This window comes from Leucoraja erinacea, chromosome 31 (genome assembly GCF_028641065.1).
Source record: "Leucoraja erinacea ecotype New England chromosome 31, Leri_hhj_1, whole genome shotgun sequence".
Classification (NCBI taxonomy): domain Eukaryota; kingdom Metazoa; phylum Chordata; class Chondrichthyes; order Rajiformes; family Rajidae; genus Leucoraja; species Leucoraja erinaceus.
The window spans coordinates 15,025,775-15,043,256 of NC_073407.1; the positions used below are offsets into that span (position 1 = coordinate 15,025,775).

General features: G+C 43.9%; 1 protein-coding gene across 5 annotated transcripts in view; it reads right to left on the reverse strand.

Moving 5' to 3' along the window:
- Nucleotides 1–960: 960 nt before the first annotated feature.
- phyhd1 (phytanoyl-CoA dioxygenase domain containing 1) overlaps nucleotides 961–17,482 on the reverse strand; it is a 22,318-nt gene continuing 5,796 nt past the window's right edge. For 2 of the 5 annotated variants that reach the window (XM_055660054.1, XM_055660049.1), the window contains exons 5-11: nucleotides 16,639–16,694; nucleotides 10,743–10,805; nucleotides 10,018–10,039; nucleotides 8,497–8,625; nucleotides 7,706–7,822; nucleotides 7,058–7,184; nucleotides 961–3,357 (exon numbers count right to left, since the gene is read on the reverse strand). In XM_055660054.1, the coding sequence (XP_055516029.1) occupies nucleotides 3,312–3,357; nucleotides 7,058–7,184; nucleotides 7,706–7,822; nucleotides 8,497–8,625; nucleotides 10,018–10,039; nucleotides 10,743–10,805; nucleotides 16,639–16,694 (560 nt within the window). In that variant the 3' untranslated portion in view covers nucleotides 961–3,311. The remainder of the gene's footprint in view (nucleotides 3,358–7,057; nucleotides 7,185–7,705; nucleotides 7,823–8,496; nucleotides 8,626–10,017; nucleotides 10,040–10,742; nucleotides 10,806–16,638; nucleotides 16,695–17,482) is intronic. The other 3 variants (XM_055660053.1, XM_055660052.1, XM_055660050.1) reach the window with 3 other exon arrangements.

Here is a 17,482-nt window from a genome sequence, read left to right on the forward strand (position 1 = left end):
GGCAAACATAAGGAAGCTTGGCTGACAAGGGACATTGAGACGTTAGTCAAAAACAAGAAGGATGCATGGGACAGATATAGGCAGCTGGGATGAAGTGCATCCCTGGAGGAGTTTTGGGAACTAAGCAGCAAACTAAAAAAGATCAGAAGGGCAAAAAGGGGCCAGGGGATAGCTCTGGCGGGTAGCATAAAAGCCAATCCCAAAAGATTTTATGAATACATTAGGGGGAAATGAGTAACTAGAGAGTGGGACCTCTCAGGAATCAAAGCGGTCACCTCTGTGTGGAGCCAAAGGAGATGGGCAAGGTCCTCAATGAGTATTTCTCCTCTGTATTTACCGAGGAGAAAGACAGTAGGACGGAGGAAATTGGAGCAGTCACTGGAAATGTCAGGGTTACCGTTGAGGAAGTACTGAAGGTACTATCGTGTTTGAAGGTAGACAAATCCCCAGGGCCTGATCAGATATATCTGAGGACATTGCGGGAAACTAGAGAAGAAATTGCTGGAGCCCTGATTGAAATTTATGAGTTGTCCTTAAATACAGGAGGTGATAGAGGATTGAGGGTGGCAAATGTTGTGCCTCTTTTCAAGAAAGGCTGCAGGGAAAATGCTGGAAACTATAGGCCGGTGAGCTTAACATGTGTAGTTGGTAAGTTACTGGGGAGTATTCTGAGGGTTAGCATATACAGGCATTTGGATGGGCAAGGGCTTATTAGGGATAGTTTGGTTTTGTACGTGGGAGGTCATGCCTCACAAATCTGATTGATTTTTTTGAAGAAGTGAGCTAAAAGCTTGATGAAGGCAGTGCTGTAGATGTTGTGTACATGGACTTTTAGTAAGGCGTTCGACAAGGTGCCGCATGGTAGGCTGCTCTGGAAGGTTAGATCTAATTGTGAAAAAGGTTAACTTATAACTAAACAAACAGGTTCACTTCTTAATAAACAGACAACTCACAAAGCGGTTTGGTAGGCCAATTCAAAACTTTATTAATTATCGGCCGATGGAAGTGGCAAGGAAAACCCCAGGCAAGTGAGCAACACAGACACTTGGCTGTCCTCAGTCCACTTCCCTGAACACAGAATTACATGGTATTTTGTACTGTTCTTTTGTCACCTAAGCACATTCAAAAGACATCAGTCATGGTCAGAGGTACAGTAAATACACATTACTACAGGATGCATTTGTCTCTTGTCAATCATCAGTCGCATCAAAGGCACCCTGTCATGTGGTACAAGGCATTTGCATATCAAAGGCATCGGACATTGGTACAAGGCGCTTACATATCAAAAGCATCGGACATTGGTACAAGGCACTTGCATATCAATGTCATCAGTCACTGCATACCTCAAAGGCATCGGACATTGTCTAAATACCCCATACTGGGATTCATCTGGGCTTCCTCTCTCATCAATCGGTAGATGCATTTCAAAGTCATCAGTCATTGTCTCAATACACAGCAACCCGAGGCAAGATTGGGCTTGCCTTTCTGTATCAACCTACTGGAGAAAAGCCTGCTTTGAGACTAAATGTAAGTGTAATCTAGCCCAGGAATCCATTTAATATTTTCTTATATTTTAAACATCATTCAGCCTTATCAATTGGATCCAAGGAGAGATAGCCGAATGGATAGCAAATTGGCTCCATGGAAGGAAGCAGGGGGTGATGGTGGAAGGTTGCTTCTCAGAATGGAGGCCTGTGACTAGTGGTGTGCCACAGGGTTCAGTGCTGGGCCTGTTACTGTTTGTCATCTACATCAATGATTTGGATGACAACATATAGGGCAAGATTAGCAAGTTTGCTGATAGAAACATAGAAAGTAGGTGCAGGAGTAGACCATTCGGCCCTTCGAGCCTGCACCGCCATTCAATATGATCATGGCTGATCATCCAACTCACTATCCCATCCCTGCCTTCTCTCCATACCCCCTGATCCCTTTAGCCACAAGGGCCACATCTAACTCCCTCTTAAATATAGCCAATGAACTGGCCTCAACTACCTTCTGTGGCAGAGAATTCCACAGATTCACCACTTTCTGTGTAAAAAATGATTTTCTCATCTCGGTCCTAAAAGACTTCCCTCTTATCCTTAAACTGTGACCCCTAGTTCTGGACTTCCCCAACATCGGGAATAATCTTCCTGCATCTATCCTGTCCAACCCCTTAATCATCCCAGATGATACAAAAGTTAGTGGTTTTGCAGATAGTGAAGATAGTTGTGAACAATTGCAGCAGGATCTGGATCGATTGTTCAGGTGGTCGGAGGAATGTTTGATGGAATTTAATACAGAGAAATGTGATGTGTTGCATTTAGGGATGTTGAACAAGGGCAGGACCTACTCAATAAATGGTAGGCCTCTGGGTTGTGTTGTAGAGCAGAGGCCTAGGAGTACAAGTGCATTGTTCCATGAAGGTCGAGTCGCAGGTAGATAAGGTGGTCAAAAAGGTTTTTGGCTCTTTGGCCTTCATTAGTCAAAGTATTGAGTATAGAAGTTGGGAGGTCATGTTGCAGTTGTATAAGACGTTGCTTGGATTGTATTTGGAATATTGTGTTCAGTTCTGGGCACCATGTTATAGGAAAGATATTGTCAAGCTTGAAAGGGTTCAGAAAAGAGTTACGAGGATGTTGCCAGGACTAGAGGGTGTGAGCTACAGGGAGAGGTTGAGTAGGCTGGGTCTCTATTCCATGGAGCGTAGGAGGATGAGGGGGTTATTATAGAGGTATATAAAATCATGAGAGGAATAGATTGGGTAGATGCACGGAGTCTTTGACTCAGAGTAGGGGAATCGAGGACCAGAGGACATAGCTTCAAGGTGAAGGGGAAAAGATTTAATAACAATCCGAGGGGTAACATTTTCCACAAGGGTGTATGGAACAAACAGCCAGATGAGGTGGTTGAAGCTGGGACTATCCCATTGTTTAAGAAACAGTTGGACAGGTACATGGATAGGACAGGTTTGGAGGGTTATGGACCTAGCGCAGGCAAGTGGTAGCTAAGGTAGCTGGGACATTGTTGGCCGGTGTGGGCGAGTTGGGCCGAAGGGCCTGTTTCCACGTTGTATTACTCTATAACTCTAAGAGAAGAAAACAGAAGGAATGAAACCACGGAAGAAAGCAATCCCAGAAACTTAATTTATTTCACAATTATCTGTAAGCAATACTGCAGGAAAACATTTAGTAAAAGCGCTCCCATCAAAAGCTGTTCATGTTTCATATGGAATAACAATTAAAAATATTATATTTTGCAATAAACAAGACAGGAGATTTCACCATTCACCTCAGTTCTTCCTCCAGTCCCAGTTGCTAAAATATAGTTTAAGTGTAAAGAGGTGAGAACGGGAGTTCCGGAGTGGGCTGCAACCTAGAATTGAAAAAAGGCACGTTGATTACACTCTTTTGAAAAAATGGTTCAAGTTTATTCAGCCAGTTTTCCATCATAGTCTCCTGGAATGATACAGCACAGAAGATCATTCAGCCCATCGTGTCTATGTGGTTCTGCCACACAATTAGAACAGCATCTTTTCTTCCTCGTCATCTTTTCAAAAGTCAATATTACATTTATTTCCAGTACCATTCAATGCATTGTAAGCCACAACTCAATCAGGAATAGGTAATTTTACCTCATGCTCTTTTGCCTATCATTTAAGGCAAGGGTTCCCAACCTAGGGTAAATTTACCCCCAGGGGGTAAATTTGTTGATTCTGGATTTGTACATATTTTTTCTCATTGACTGACTTTGTTTGGTTCCGGTATACCGGTATCAGTTCATCATTAGTATTCATAAATAAGTGAAATAACATTGTTAGGTGCTATTAAAGTTGCCAGGGGTAAACGGGAAGAAAAAGGTTGGGAACCCCTGATTTAAGGTGCGGTACTCAGATTTGAATTGAATACATTTTATTAGCCAAGTATGTTTACATACAAGGAATTTGAGTAGGTGCTTTGCTCGCAAGCATGGGGCGGAAAACCCGGGGGGGGGAAGAGGGGACACGTCCCCCCCATGTTTTGAGAGGTGGGCGACATCCCCGCCAGGTTAACCTGCCTGGGCTTGCGGGAAATATGGCCAGCGCGGAGAGGCAGCGCTGGTGTCCCGTCAGTCCAGACAGGGCTGTTAGTTAACCCGGTGAGACAGGCAGTTGAGCTGCATTTAGCGCTGGATTGAGCCTCCGAAGCCTCGCGTGAATGTGCGCGCGCGGCCGCCAAAAAATTGTATCCCCCGTCCCCTCCATGTTTTGATAGTGAGTTCCGTTCTTGCTCGCAAGTAACAACACGATATATAGTCGACAATTAAAAATGAAACATTATAATTTAAAAATGTGAAACATTTAATTTAAAACTGTTTGTGGAAAAAAGCTGTTTTTATGTCTGGCTGTGACGGCTTTGACAGTCCGGAGTCGCCTTCCAGAGGGAAGTGCTTCAAAGAGTTTGTGGCCAGGGTCAGGGATGATCTTATCCGCTTGCTTCCTGGCCCTTGCAATGTACAGTTCGTTGATTTGGAGGGGGGGGGGGAGAGGAGAGGTTGCAGCCAACAACCTTCTCGGCTGATCGAACGATGAGCTACAGCCTCCGGATGTCATGCTTGGTGTCTGAGCCAAACCAGACCTTGATGGAGAAGGCGAGGACAGACTCTATGATGGCAGTATAAAACTGGACCATCATTGCCTGTGGCAGATTGTGTTTCCTCAAATGCTGCAGGAAGTACATCCTCTGTTGAGCCTTTTTGACCATGTAGTCGACGGTGGCCTCCCATTTAATGTCCCTGGAGATGATGGTTCCAAGGAACTTAAATTACTCCACAGATGTGACTCCCCATCATGGATCAGTCCAATCAAGGTTGTGCCAAACTTGAGAAGCTTGACAGATGATTCTGTTGAGGTGCAGTCGTTGGTGTAGAGAGAGTAAAGGAGAGGGGAGAATACGCAGCCTTACAGCGGGTCTGAGTTGTGTTTTCCCAGCCTCACATGCTGCTTCCACGTCCCCCCTCGCAATTGGCCCTGACCTTACTCTTTTACCCCTTCTCAAACTTAATTCGAGAATCTTTTGTAATTTTTCCTGTACTCACTTCCCCTTCAACTCCATCTTTATACTCCCAATTTGTCAATCCCTCCCCCCACTATTTAGTTTAAACCCACACGTGTAGCCCTAGCAAATCTGCCTGCCAGAATGTCGGTCGCCCTCCAGTTAAGGTGTAGCCCGTCCCTTTTGTACAGGTCACCCCTACCCCAGAAGAGATCACAATAGTCTATAAATCTAAATCCTTGCTCCCTGCACCAGCCCCTCAGCCACATATTCAGATCCCCTATCTCCCTGTTCCTGTCCTCACTAGCATGAGGTACTGGAAGCAATCCAGAGAGAACACCCTAGAAGTCCTGCTTTTCAGTCTTCTTCCTAACTCTCTGAACTCGCGCCGGAGAACCTCCTTCCTCTTCCCGATGTTGTTTGTGCCTACGTGTACAACCACTGCCAGCTGTGAGATGTGGACCAAATACAGGCAAATGAGACTAGCCCAGAAAGCCAATTTGCTTTGCATAGGCAAATTGGCCCAAAAGGCTTTATGACTCAAAGATACTGGGAGCAAAATCCTTTACACAAGAACTGAAGTGCCAATCTGCATACTAAATAGCAGAGGCATCTTCCCTTAGGCTGGTATGCAATTCCACAAGTTGCAGATCATTTTAAAATTCAGCGGCATTGCTTTGTCCAGTTGTCATGGTAAAGAACAGGAGGAAATTATTGGCTCCATGAACACTCTAATCCATAGAGATGGCAGACCCCAGCACACAAGTGTAAAACAAAATCCAGCATCGAAATGTCTGCAGTGGATTTCAGCCAGAAGCATCCAATTGTGGATATTTAATCGTCTCCCATAGCCCCCCCCCCAGTTCCCTGTGACCACAGGAGGCCTAAATGCAACACATTGATGAGAATGTGGGGGAATAAATAGGGTTGATCTGAATGGATATTTGATGGCATGACATCAACTCAGTAGATCAAAGGGCCAGTTTGCAAATTGCATTATTCTATAATATTAATCAAGGTCCTCATCAAAATAATCCCCACAGTGATAGTTTTATATTTCAGATCATTTGCTAAACTATAACAGCTGAACTACAGTATTGATCCAGATTTTCTATAATGAGCTTTTTAAATGGCGATATACAAACACAACAACATTTAAACAGGAGGTAGACAAAAGTGCTGGAGAAACTCAGCGGGTGCGGCAGCATCTATGGAGCGAAGGAAATAGGCAACGTTGGTTCCTTCGCTCCATAGAAGCTGCTGCACCCGCTGAGTTTCTCCAGCACTTTTGTGAACCTTTGATTTTCCAGAATCTGCAGTTCCTTCTTAAACATTTAAACAGGAACATGGATAGGAAAGGTTAAGGGATATGGGCCAATTGTGAGCAAATGACCGAGCTTAGAAGGGGCATCCTGGTTTGCATGGATGAGTTGGACCAATTTGGCATGTTTCTGCACTGTGTGGTTCTATGATACAGCTACAGGACTTCTACAGTGTAGTAACAATAACATATCAAATATGCCTAACTTACATAAAACTAGAGAAATACTACTCCATGTAAACAGTGGCAGGAAGAAGGAAGTGTTTAAGAAGGAACTGCAGATGCTGGAAAATCAAAGGTACACAAAAAAGTTGGAGAAACTCAGCAGGTGCAGCAGCATCTATGGAGCGAAGGAAATAGGCAACGTTTCGGGCCGAAACCCTTCTTCAAACCCTTCTTGTGTACAGCAGGAAGATGGAAGATGGGTTTACTTTCACTTTTAGCAAATAATCCTCTTTCTCAGCTAGGGCAGTAGATGGCATAAGCTCATCAGCAAAGTTTATGCAACATTCATCTTGACCATTGGATTCTACAACAAGGAGCGTAGATTTGACAAGGCTAGACTTGCAGCCTTTTGGTGAAAGGAAGTATTCCATAGCGCAAGCAGGAAGTATTCCATAGGGCAAGAATAGACCAAAGTTAACGTGACTATCAATACAAATTTAGCAGATTTGACTGCTTCAACAAAACTTGCAGACAAAATGCTAATTAAAATTCTCACCAGTTCTCCTCACTCCAGTGACCATCTCGGGATTCCATGATGTGGAAAGTATAGGCATGGCGCGATTTATCTGATGTGTTTAAAGCACTTTTGTGCACAACCTGTCCATGAATTAGGATAAGACCACCTGTACACAGCAGATTAACTAATTACATGTATGCTTTGTTTACACTTTCACAGAGCTCTTAATTTATTTCTAAAACATAAGAATATAACATTTTAAACCAGTTTTTCCATATCTTTTTGAGATCCTAAAACCAGTGCACTTTACTTTAGACCAAGCAGAAAGCTCACCAGAATGTAATGGTGTAATCTAATCTAATGCAAACCTAATCTCATAGTTCAGTCTGAAGGAGGGTCCCAACCCAAAACGTCATCTGTCCATTCCCTCTACAAATGCTGCCTGACTCACTTGAGTTCCTCCAACACCTTGTGTTTTGCTAATCTCTCATAGTCCTGTTATGCTCACAAAGATTTCTGGCATCATCTCAACTGCTTCACATAATGACTGTTCCTCCCAATTAAGTACTTATTATCTGCTGCAGTAACCATAACTGCACAGCACAATACTGTATATTAAGACACCATATAATAGTACATACAAAGCATTATAGCTAACCAGCCTAGTCAAAAACAAATGATATTTACCTTTCTTTACTGGAACAGAGATGAATTCATCATCTGGATAATTACGTTCCTGTCCCATAAATTTGATCAGAGGATGCTCTCCTTTTGGGCTTCGCAACATTCTCCGTGTAATGCCAGCTGTAAACAGTTATTTACATGATACCCATGTAATCAGCAGGAACTGATAATCCTGGCTCTTCATTCAGTAATTACACTCTTATTACGGTATTATATTATGTAAGTATTCACTTCACACTAGTCCGTACTGGTACGATGGGTCAAATACATTCACTGCAATGTATTTCCACGATAATTTCACTAGGTCCTATGTCGTACACATTCCTCAGCCTTGAAAATATCAGCAGCCTCTGCTTGTGTCAGTGGTTGGAATCAGACATCTTCCAGTAATAGTGGCCCTCTGTCAGAAGAGTAACCACCATCCAGCAATCTGCCACAGTCATACAATTGAAGTTGGACACCACTCCTTGGTTCAATAATTCTCTACTACCCAAACCACCGTCTTCCCAAGTACTTTCCTTTGCAGGCGCAAGAGATGCAACACCTGTCCCTACACCTCCCTTCCACTCTTCCAGCTTTCTTCCCAACCCCCCTCCCACAATCAAACTGAAGAAGTGTCCCAACTCGAAATGTTACCAGACTACCTTTTCCAGAGATGCTGCCTGACCCGCTGAGTTACTCCAGCAATTGTGTCTTTATTTTGGGTAAATATATGGTTTTGTGGCGTAAAAAAATCATCATTGCCGAATTTATTAAATGATAGATTGCAAGCTTAGCAAAGTTACCACTGCTACCTTTGTGAGAGCCAGGGATGAACCACAGGCAGCCATTCTCCTCAGTTGAATCCTCGATTGCAATCCAAAAACCTGTGATGCTCCCAAGAGGTTCAGTGTACAAGAAAGTGGCATCTTGATGTGGGGTCACTGGAACAGCAAGAACAAGATAGACTGGCAATTAAATCAACTATCATCCTCTGACTGGACTGAAATCTGTTCATCAGTTCCAAATCCTAATAAACTATTGAGGCTGGTCAATTAAACATTTCCAGACAAGGACTGATAGATTTTATTTTAGTAATTAAGATTAGTGAGCCAAAGTAGCAAATAAAGTAGAGATCAGCCATAATTCAATTGAATGCCAAAACATCCTTTGGAATGTATAGGCTATTTCTATTTATATTCTACTAGACTAAGTGGGACCGGTTGGGTCCCAGTCACACAGGAGGCCTGGTCCCCCAACACAACCCATTCCCCAATGAAATATTCCACCACTCACCTGTTCCCCCAACGCAACGGTGGGAGCGTTCTGCAGCCGGGGACAGGGACGGCTTCAGGCGAGGAGCGTCCTGGAGCCAGGGGAGGGGGCACCGCCGCCTCATAGCTGGAAGCACGGCCTCGGCTGCTGTGTGTCCCCCCCGCCCCCCGTTCTTCAAAAGGCGCAGAAAGAACGAGCAAGTTCTGCAGATCCCGAGGTCCTTTCCTCTTCCTCTCCCCCCCACCCCCTACCCCCCCCCCCCCCTCCCCCCCCCCCCCCCCTCCCTCTCCCCCCCTCCCCCCCATCCCCACACCACCCCCCCCCCCTTCGTCAACCCCCCTCCCCCCTCCTCCACCCCCTTCCCCCTCCCCCTCTCTCTACCCCCTCTCTCCTTCCCCCTCCCTCCTCTACCCCCCCTCCACCCCCTGCCACCCTCTCTCCAACTCCTCTCTCCACACTCCCTCCCCCCCACTCCTTCCCCCCCCCCTCTCTACCCCCTCCCCCTCCCTCCTCCCCCCCATCCCCTCTCCCCTCTCGCCCCCACTCTCACCCCCCCTTCACCCCCGTGTGTGTGTGGGGGTATGGTTAGTGTGTGTGCAACGCCGCAGCCCCCCCCCCCACCCCGCAACCCCGCGTTGAGGGGGGGTGACCCAACGGGTCCCCCTTGGTCTAGTGTTCATTAAAATTGGAGTTACAATTTAAATCGTTTTGTTAGATTTTGTTTTCGAGCATTTCACAGCAGCAGTGACTGCCCTGAGCAGCACAATTATGATATTAGGCCTAATGTAGAGGTTGGGGAAACAGACCATCCTCTTGCCCTCTGAAAACTGGAAGGTGACCACACCAAGTGACCCCTACTTTCAAACACAAGTGACAGGCGAGCTGCTTATGATCTTATTGCCAAAAAATGATTTGTTATTAAACAAAATGAATCACTGTTTTGGTAATACATGTCCTCAGGGGAATTACCCTTATTATAATTGATTCCAGAGTGAACAGGAGAGTAGCCAGGTGAAAGGTTCGGTATGCATTAGGACTAGAGGGATGTTGTTTGGCCTTACCTTCTCCACCAATTCCTGGTTGCTGAAAAAAAAGTCAAGTTGTTACCACTTTTATAGCTTGCTTAAAATATTATCAAGGCATCCTTAGGTAAATTATACAAGCCAATTAACAGATGATAATTAATGCGCAATTGAAGAATTAATATTAGTGGCAAGACTTCTTATATTTAGTGATATAATCGTGTCAAATAAGCCAGTGACTTCATTGGAATAGTCATTTTATATGACTGGAAAATTAAGCCAGGATGTTTAAAGTGATTGGAGAAACCAAATGTAGAATGGGTAATTGCAGGACATTTTCGCACATGCAGCCCCCATGAATTAGCCGCTGCAGGCATCCACAGATGTGCTGCATCAATCTATTTCAACGTGGTTCTGTTTTAACTGCAAGATATTAGGATAATTATTACTTTGACAGTTGTAATTTGCATTCTATTAGAGACACACCCACAATCATTCTCTTCACCTCTAATGTAAAACATACTCGTTTACTCACTTTCCCCAATATGATGTTGGATCCTTGACCTGAAACTTAGCCTATCTTTCTCCTCACTGAGATGCTTGAATTGTCGTATGCTTCCTGAATTTTCTTTTTGAATTTGAGCAAAACACAATGTGCTGGAGGAACTCGGTAGGTCAAGCAACAACCACAAAAAATCTTTCAGCACCCAGACATGTGGAATCTATTCCACTGAGAAAATATCAAGACAAATCTCTTCACATACCTTAAAGATGTACATGCTCTGCACAATGACAGGTTCCTTTAGATCTAACTTCAGGGCCACTTCCTATAACAAAGATACAACATCCTTGTTTGAAAAGGATAAATAATTTCTCCCATTCATTTGATTCATTTTTGAAACATTCCCTAACTAAAGAAACCAAGCTCCAAGCCTCTGTTGCAACCACTGTTATTCATAGTAAGTGATTGCAAAAGGGAGTGTATTGTTCCCCCCCCCTCCCTCCTATGGAGGGCCAAGCAACTTAAATGAACTCAAGGAAGATATTCAAACTTTTAGGTTAACCACCAGGGATATAGAAACATAGAAATTAGGTGCAGGAGTAGGCCATTCGGCCCTTCGAGCCTGCACCGCCATTCAATATGATCATGGCTGATCATCCAACTCAGTATCCCGTACCTGCCTTCTCTCCATACCCCCTGATCCCCTTAGCCACAAGGGCCACATCTAACTCCCTCTTAAATATAGCCAATGAACTGGCCTCAACTACCGTCTGTGGCAGAGAGTTCCAGAGATTCACCCACTCTCTGTGTGAAAAAAGTTCTTCTCATCTCGGTTTTAAAGGATTTCCCCCTTATCCTTAAGCTGTGACCCCTTGTCCTGGACTTCCCTAACATCGGGAACAATCTTCCTGCATCTAGCCTGTCCAACCCCTTAAGAATTTGTAAGTTTCTATAAGATCCCCTCTCAATCTCCTAAATTCTAGAGAGTATAAACCAAGTCTATCCAGTCTTTCTTCATAAGACAGTCCTGACATCCCAGGAATCAGTCTGGTGAACCGTCTCTGCACTCCCTCTATGGCAATAATGTCCTTCCTCAGATTTGGAGACCAAAACTGTACGCAATACTCCAGGTGTGGTCTCACCAAGACCCTGTACAACTGCAGTAGAACCTCCCTGCTCCTATACTCAAATCCTTTTGCAATGAAAGCTAACATACCATTCGCTTTCTTTACTGCCTGCTGCACCAGCATGCCTACCTTCAATGACTGGTGTACCATGACACCCAGGTCTCGCTGCATCTCCCCCTTTCCCAATCGGCCACCATTTAGATAATAGTCTGCTTTCCCATTTTTGCCACCAAAATGGATAACCTCACATTTATCCACATTATACTGCATCTGCCAAACATTTACCCACTCACCTAGCCTATCCAAGTCACCTTGCAGTCTCCTAGCATCCTCCTCACAGCTAACACTGCCCCCCAGCTTAGTGTCATCCGCAAACTTGGAGATATTGCCTTCAATTCCCTCATCCAGATCATTAATATATATTGTAAATAGCTGAGGTCCCAGCACTGAGCCTTGCGGTACCCCACTAGTCACTGCCTGCCATTGTGAAAAGGACCCGTTTACTCCTACTCTTTGCTTCCTGTTTGCCAGCCAGTTCTCTATCCACATCAATACTGAACCCCCAATGCCGTGTGCTTTAAGTTTGTATGCTAATCTCTTATGTGGGACCTTGTCGAAAGCCTTCTGGAAGTCCAGATACACCACATCCACTGGTTCTCCCCTATCCACGCTACTAGTTACATCCTCGAAAAATTCTATAAGATTCGTCAGACATGATTTACCTTTCGTAAATCCATGCTGACTTTGTCCAATGATTTCACCACTTTCCAAATGTGCTGCTATCCCATCTTTAATAACTGACTCTAGCAGTTTCCCCACTACCGATGTTAGACTAACTGGTATGTAATTCCCCATTTTCTCTCTCCCTCCCTTCTTAAAAAGTGGGGTTACGTTTGCTACCCGCCAATCTTCAGGAACTACTCCAGAATCTAAAGAGTTTTGAAAGATTATTACTAATGCATCCACTATTTCTGGAGCTACTTCCTTAAGTACTCTGGGATGCAGCCTATCTGGCCCTGGGGATTTATCGGCCTTTAATCCATTCAATTTACCCAACACAACTTCCCGGCTAACCTGGATTTCACTCAATTCCTCCAACTCCTTTGACCCGCGGTCCCCTGCTATTTCCGGCAAATTATTTATGTCTTCCTTAGTGAAGACGGAACCAAAGTAGTTATTCAATTGGTCCGCCATATCCTTGTTCCCCATGATCAACTCACCTGTTTCTGACTGCAAGGGACCTACATTTGTTTTAACTAATCTCTTTCTTTTCACATATCTATAAAAACTTTTGCAGTCAGTTTTTATGTTCCCTGCCAGTTTTCTTTCATAATCTATTTTCCCTTTCCTAATTAAGCCCTTTGTCCTCCTCTGCTGGTCTTTGAATTTCTCCCAGTCCTCCGGTATACTGCTTTTTCTGGCTAATTTGTACGCATCATCCTTCGCTTTGATACTATCCCTGATTTCCCTTGTTATCCATGGATGTACTACCTTCCCTGATTTATTCTTTTGCCAAACTGGGATGAACAATTTTTGTAGTTCATCCATGCAGTCTTTAAATGTCTTCCATTGCATATCCACCGTCAACCCTTTTAGAATTAATTGCCAGTCAATCTTGGCCAATTCACGTCTCATACCCTCAAAGTTACCTTTCTTTAAGTTCAGAACCATTGTTTCTGAATTAACAATGTCACTCTCCATCCTAATGAAGAACTCAACCATATTATGGTTACTCTTGCCCAAGGGGGCACGTACAACAAGATTGCTAACTAACCCTTCCTCATTACTCAATACCCAGTCTAAAATAGCCTGCTCTCTCGTTGGTTCCTCTACATGTTGATTTAGATAACTATCCCGCTTACATTCCAAGAAATCCTCTTCCTCAGCACCCCTGCCAATTTGATTCACCCAATCTATATGTAGATTGAAGTCGCCCATTATAACTGTTTTGCCTTTGTCGCACGCATTTCTAATTTCCTGTTTGATACCATCTCCAACTTCACTACTACTGTTAGGTGGCCTGTACACAACACCCACCAGCGTTTTCTGCCCCTTAGTGTTTCGCAGCTCTACCCATACCGATTCCACATCCTCCAAACTAATGTCCTTCCTTTCCATTGCATTAATCCCCTCTCTAATCAGTAACGCTACCCCACCTCCTTTTCCTTTCTCTCTATCCCTCCTGAATATTGAATATCCCTGGATGTTCAGCTCCCAGCCTTGGTCACCCTGGAGCCATGTCTCCGTGATCCCAACTATATCATAGTCATTAATAGCTATCTGCACATTCAACTCATCCACCTTATTACAAATGCTCCTTGCATTGAGACACAAAGCCTTCAGGCTTGTTTTTACAACATTCTTACCCCTTATACAATTATGTTGAAAAGTGGCCCTTTTTGATTTTTGCCCAGGTTTTGTCTGCCTGCCACTTTTACTTTTCACCTTGCTACCTATTGCTTCTACCCTCATTTTACACCCCTCGGTCTCTACGCTCACACATTTAAGAAACCCTTTCCCTTTAACTCCATCCTCCACTATCCCATTCGACACCCCACCCCCCTTATTCAGTTTAAAGCCACCCGTGTAGCAGTGGCAAACCTGCCTGCCAGAATGCTGGTCCCACACCTGTTAAGATGCAATCCGTCCCTTTTGTACAGTTCCCCCTTACCCCAAAACAGATCCCAGTGATCTAAGAATCTAAATCCCTGCCCCGTGCACCAGTTCCTCAGCCACACGTTCAGGTCCCGTATCTCCCTGTTCCTGCTCTCGCCAGCACGGGGAACTGGAAGCAAACCGGAGATAACAACCCTGGAGGTCCTGCTTTTCAACATTTTTCCGAGCTCTCTAAAGTCACGCTGCAGAATATTCATCCCCTTCTTTCCGACATCGTTTGTGCCGACATGCACTACCACTTCCGGATGTTCACCTTCGCCCTTGAGGATTTTCTGCACTCTGTCCGTGACATCCTGGATCCTGGCACCGGGAAGGCAGCACACCATCCTTGCATCCCGTCTGTTGCCGCAGAAACCCCTGTCCGTACCTCTCACGATGGAGTCTCCCACTACAATGGCCTTGCCTGCCTTAGGCCTTTTTGGTTTTGGCTCAACAGCCCTATTCGCATCGCAAGCCAGTCCGCCGCTCACGTCTTCTGTCCCAACAGCTTCTAAGCGGATGAACCTGTTTACAAGAGGTACACCACCCGGGGACGTTGGCATTCCATGCTTCCCTCCCTTTCTCACTGTCTCCCACCTTCTCTCTTCCAGTACCTTAGGTGTAACAATCGTACTGTAGGACTTGTCGAGGAACGACTCCGTTTCTCGTACGAACCGGAGGTCATCCACTTGCTTCTCCAGTTCCCCAACACGGCCCTTCAGGAGCTGTACCTGGATGCACTTTTCGCATTTGTAGCAGCTAGAGGCACCAGCGGTGTCCTTGACCTCCCACATACTGCAAGCATCGCACTGAATCAGCTTGCCTGACATCTCCTTCTTTTGTCTCTACCTCTCAAGCGTATTGCGTGGTGTCCTCTCCGAAGACTCTCGAGCCAAAGACTCACACTTTTCTCACAGGGCACTTCACTCACTGCCGCTCGCTAAGAGCTGTCCTGCTTAAATTGACTGATAAATTGCCTGATTTACCAATTTACAAAGCAAATTCCTCAGTTTTCAACTGTTTTCACCCATCTGACTCACTTCTCTCCTCCCACTTGGGCTAGAGCCAATCAGTCGTATCTCTTGCTAATCTGCTGCTGCTGCTGTTGTTCCTCCCAAATCTACAGCAGTTCTCAGAATGAAACTATGAAACTGAGCCAAGAATAATGGATAACAAATTCAAAATATTTTCCAGTTCATCAAAGCAAAGTAACAATGAGCATACCTTGTGCAGAAATGCAAATTTACCAAGGGCATGCAAAAGATAAATGGAAAAACTCAAGCTAAATTGACAATATACAGGTAGAACAGGTTAAAAGCCAAGAGGGTTTACATGCTGTGATCAACCAATGTTATAAAGTTCAGCTGGATTGCAAAAGTAAAATCAATAAAATCATTTAATTATAATGGGGTTACATGGACCAAAGACGTTTCCCAACACATTTCAAACCCATGCTTGTTGCTCCAGATGGCACAGTTTGAAGTTTTTGAAACTCACCATTGCCTTCTTCCTCGTAGAAAATTGAAAAAACAAACACCTCATTATACTATCCCAAGGCCAGCCTTGGTCCTTAATACTAAATGCACCAAAAAGCATTTATAAAGATATAGGGAGTTTTTGTAAGATAAAAAAAAGGAAATAGAATTAGGGCAGAGATGGGATAGGCAAAGCCACCAAGACATTTGTACACGTGAATGATACATTTTAATCTGAAGAATTGCTAAACCAGGTTCTAATATGAACCATGGAGTCAAAGAGTGATGATGCACAAGACAAGATATGAAGGAGGCCAGGAGCCTACCATTAGAACACTGGAATAATCAAGGCATAAGAATCTTAAGCAAAACAACGTGCTGGAGAAACTCAGCAGATGAGTCAGCATTTGTGGAGGGAATAAGCAGGTGATGTTTTGGGTCAGGACCCTACTTCAGTCCGAGTTCCTCCAGCAGTTTTTTTTTGCACTAGAATTATCAAGCATGGATGCTTCAAAAGTATTGAGGGTTGCAACAGTATTTGAATGATAGCAAGAGGAGATCCAGGGCATGGAATAAGCCGATCTTAGTGTTAAATACGATAGAGAGATGGCCACTAGCTTTGAGACTAAGCAGATGTTGAGATTAGTCAGTGTCCAAATCAGTCTGAAACTGTTGTCGGTTAAATCTAGATTCTGCTCATCTAAAGTTGCAGAGAAAGGAATGTTGGAAATGAAATTAACAGGAATGTTATTTTTAATTAGGAACAGATGATTTAAAATAACAAACAAATCCAGTCAGATTTAGCATTGGAAACATTGGGCATTACTGTTAATAAATTTCCACATCCCAATGGTTATGGTGGCACTCTATTGCGCTGATCGTTAACTCAAGACAGACCTACCTTCACTTTAGGTGAAAACGTGAGATTTTTGAATGCAGGTTCCCTGGCATGAAGTGCTATGGAGAAGACAGAGTCATGTTAATAGGAGCAACTGTGTGAAAGAACATAAAGTGAGACATTAGAATTAGGTGCAAGTGTGAATGTGATACTCCATCAGTTGCATCTACTACTAGCATGCAGTGCTAGGTGAAGCTTTTATTGAAATCTGATGACAGAGTCAGAGCATGGAAACCAGCCCTTTGGCCCAATTCGTCCTTGCTAAGATACCCCAACTAACTAAGTCCCACTTGCCCAGCTTTGGTCCATATCACTCGAAACCATTCCTATCCATGAAATTGTCAAAATGTCTTTTAAGTGTTGTTATTATACCTGCCTCACTTCCTCCGACAGCTCATTCCATTTACCCACAATGAAACTGAGTTATTAGGGTTGACAGAGTTATCAAAGGAAATGGAAGTTTGGTTAATGCAATAACTACTTTAATTTTTCACATTGATATTTCTAATTCACCAAATAAACATACATTGAAATAAAGAACATGTGCAACAAATAGGATTTTCCACTCTGTGTAGAATTACATAATATTTCAACTGGCCTCAGTTATCCTGGATTAAATAATGCAAAAAAACTATCACGCACTTTGCACTAATAAATTAATGATAAACAGTAAACCAAGCCATCCGAAACCCAACCTGGAGCAAGCACAAAGCCTGGCAATTCATGCAAGACCCCATAATCTGTCTGCTTTTAGCTGATATTTATAAACTAAAATTTTCACAAAAGTTTAAAGTAAATGCTGTTGGTTCCTTTGTTAATATCAAACACAATGGAAAGAGAATGAACG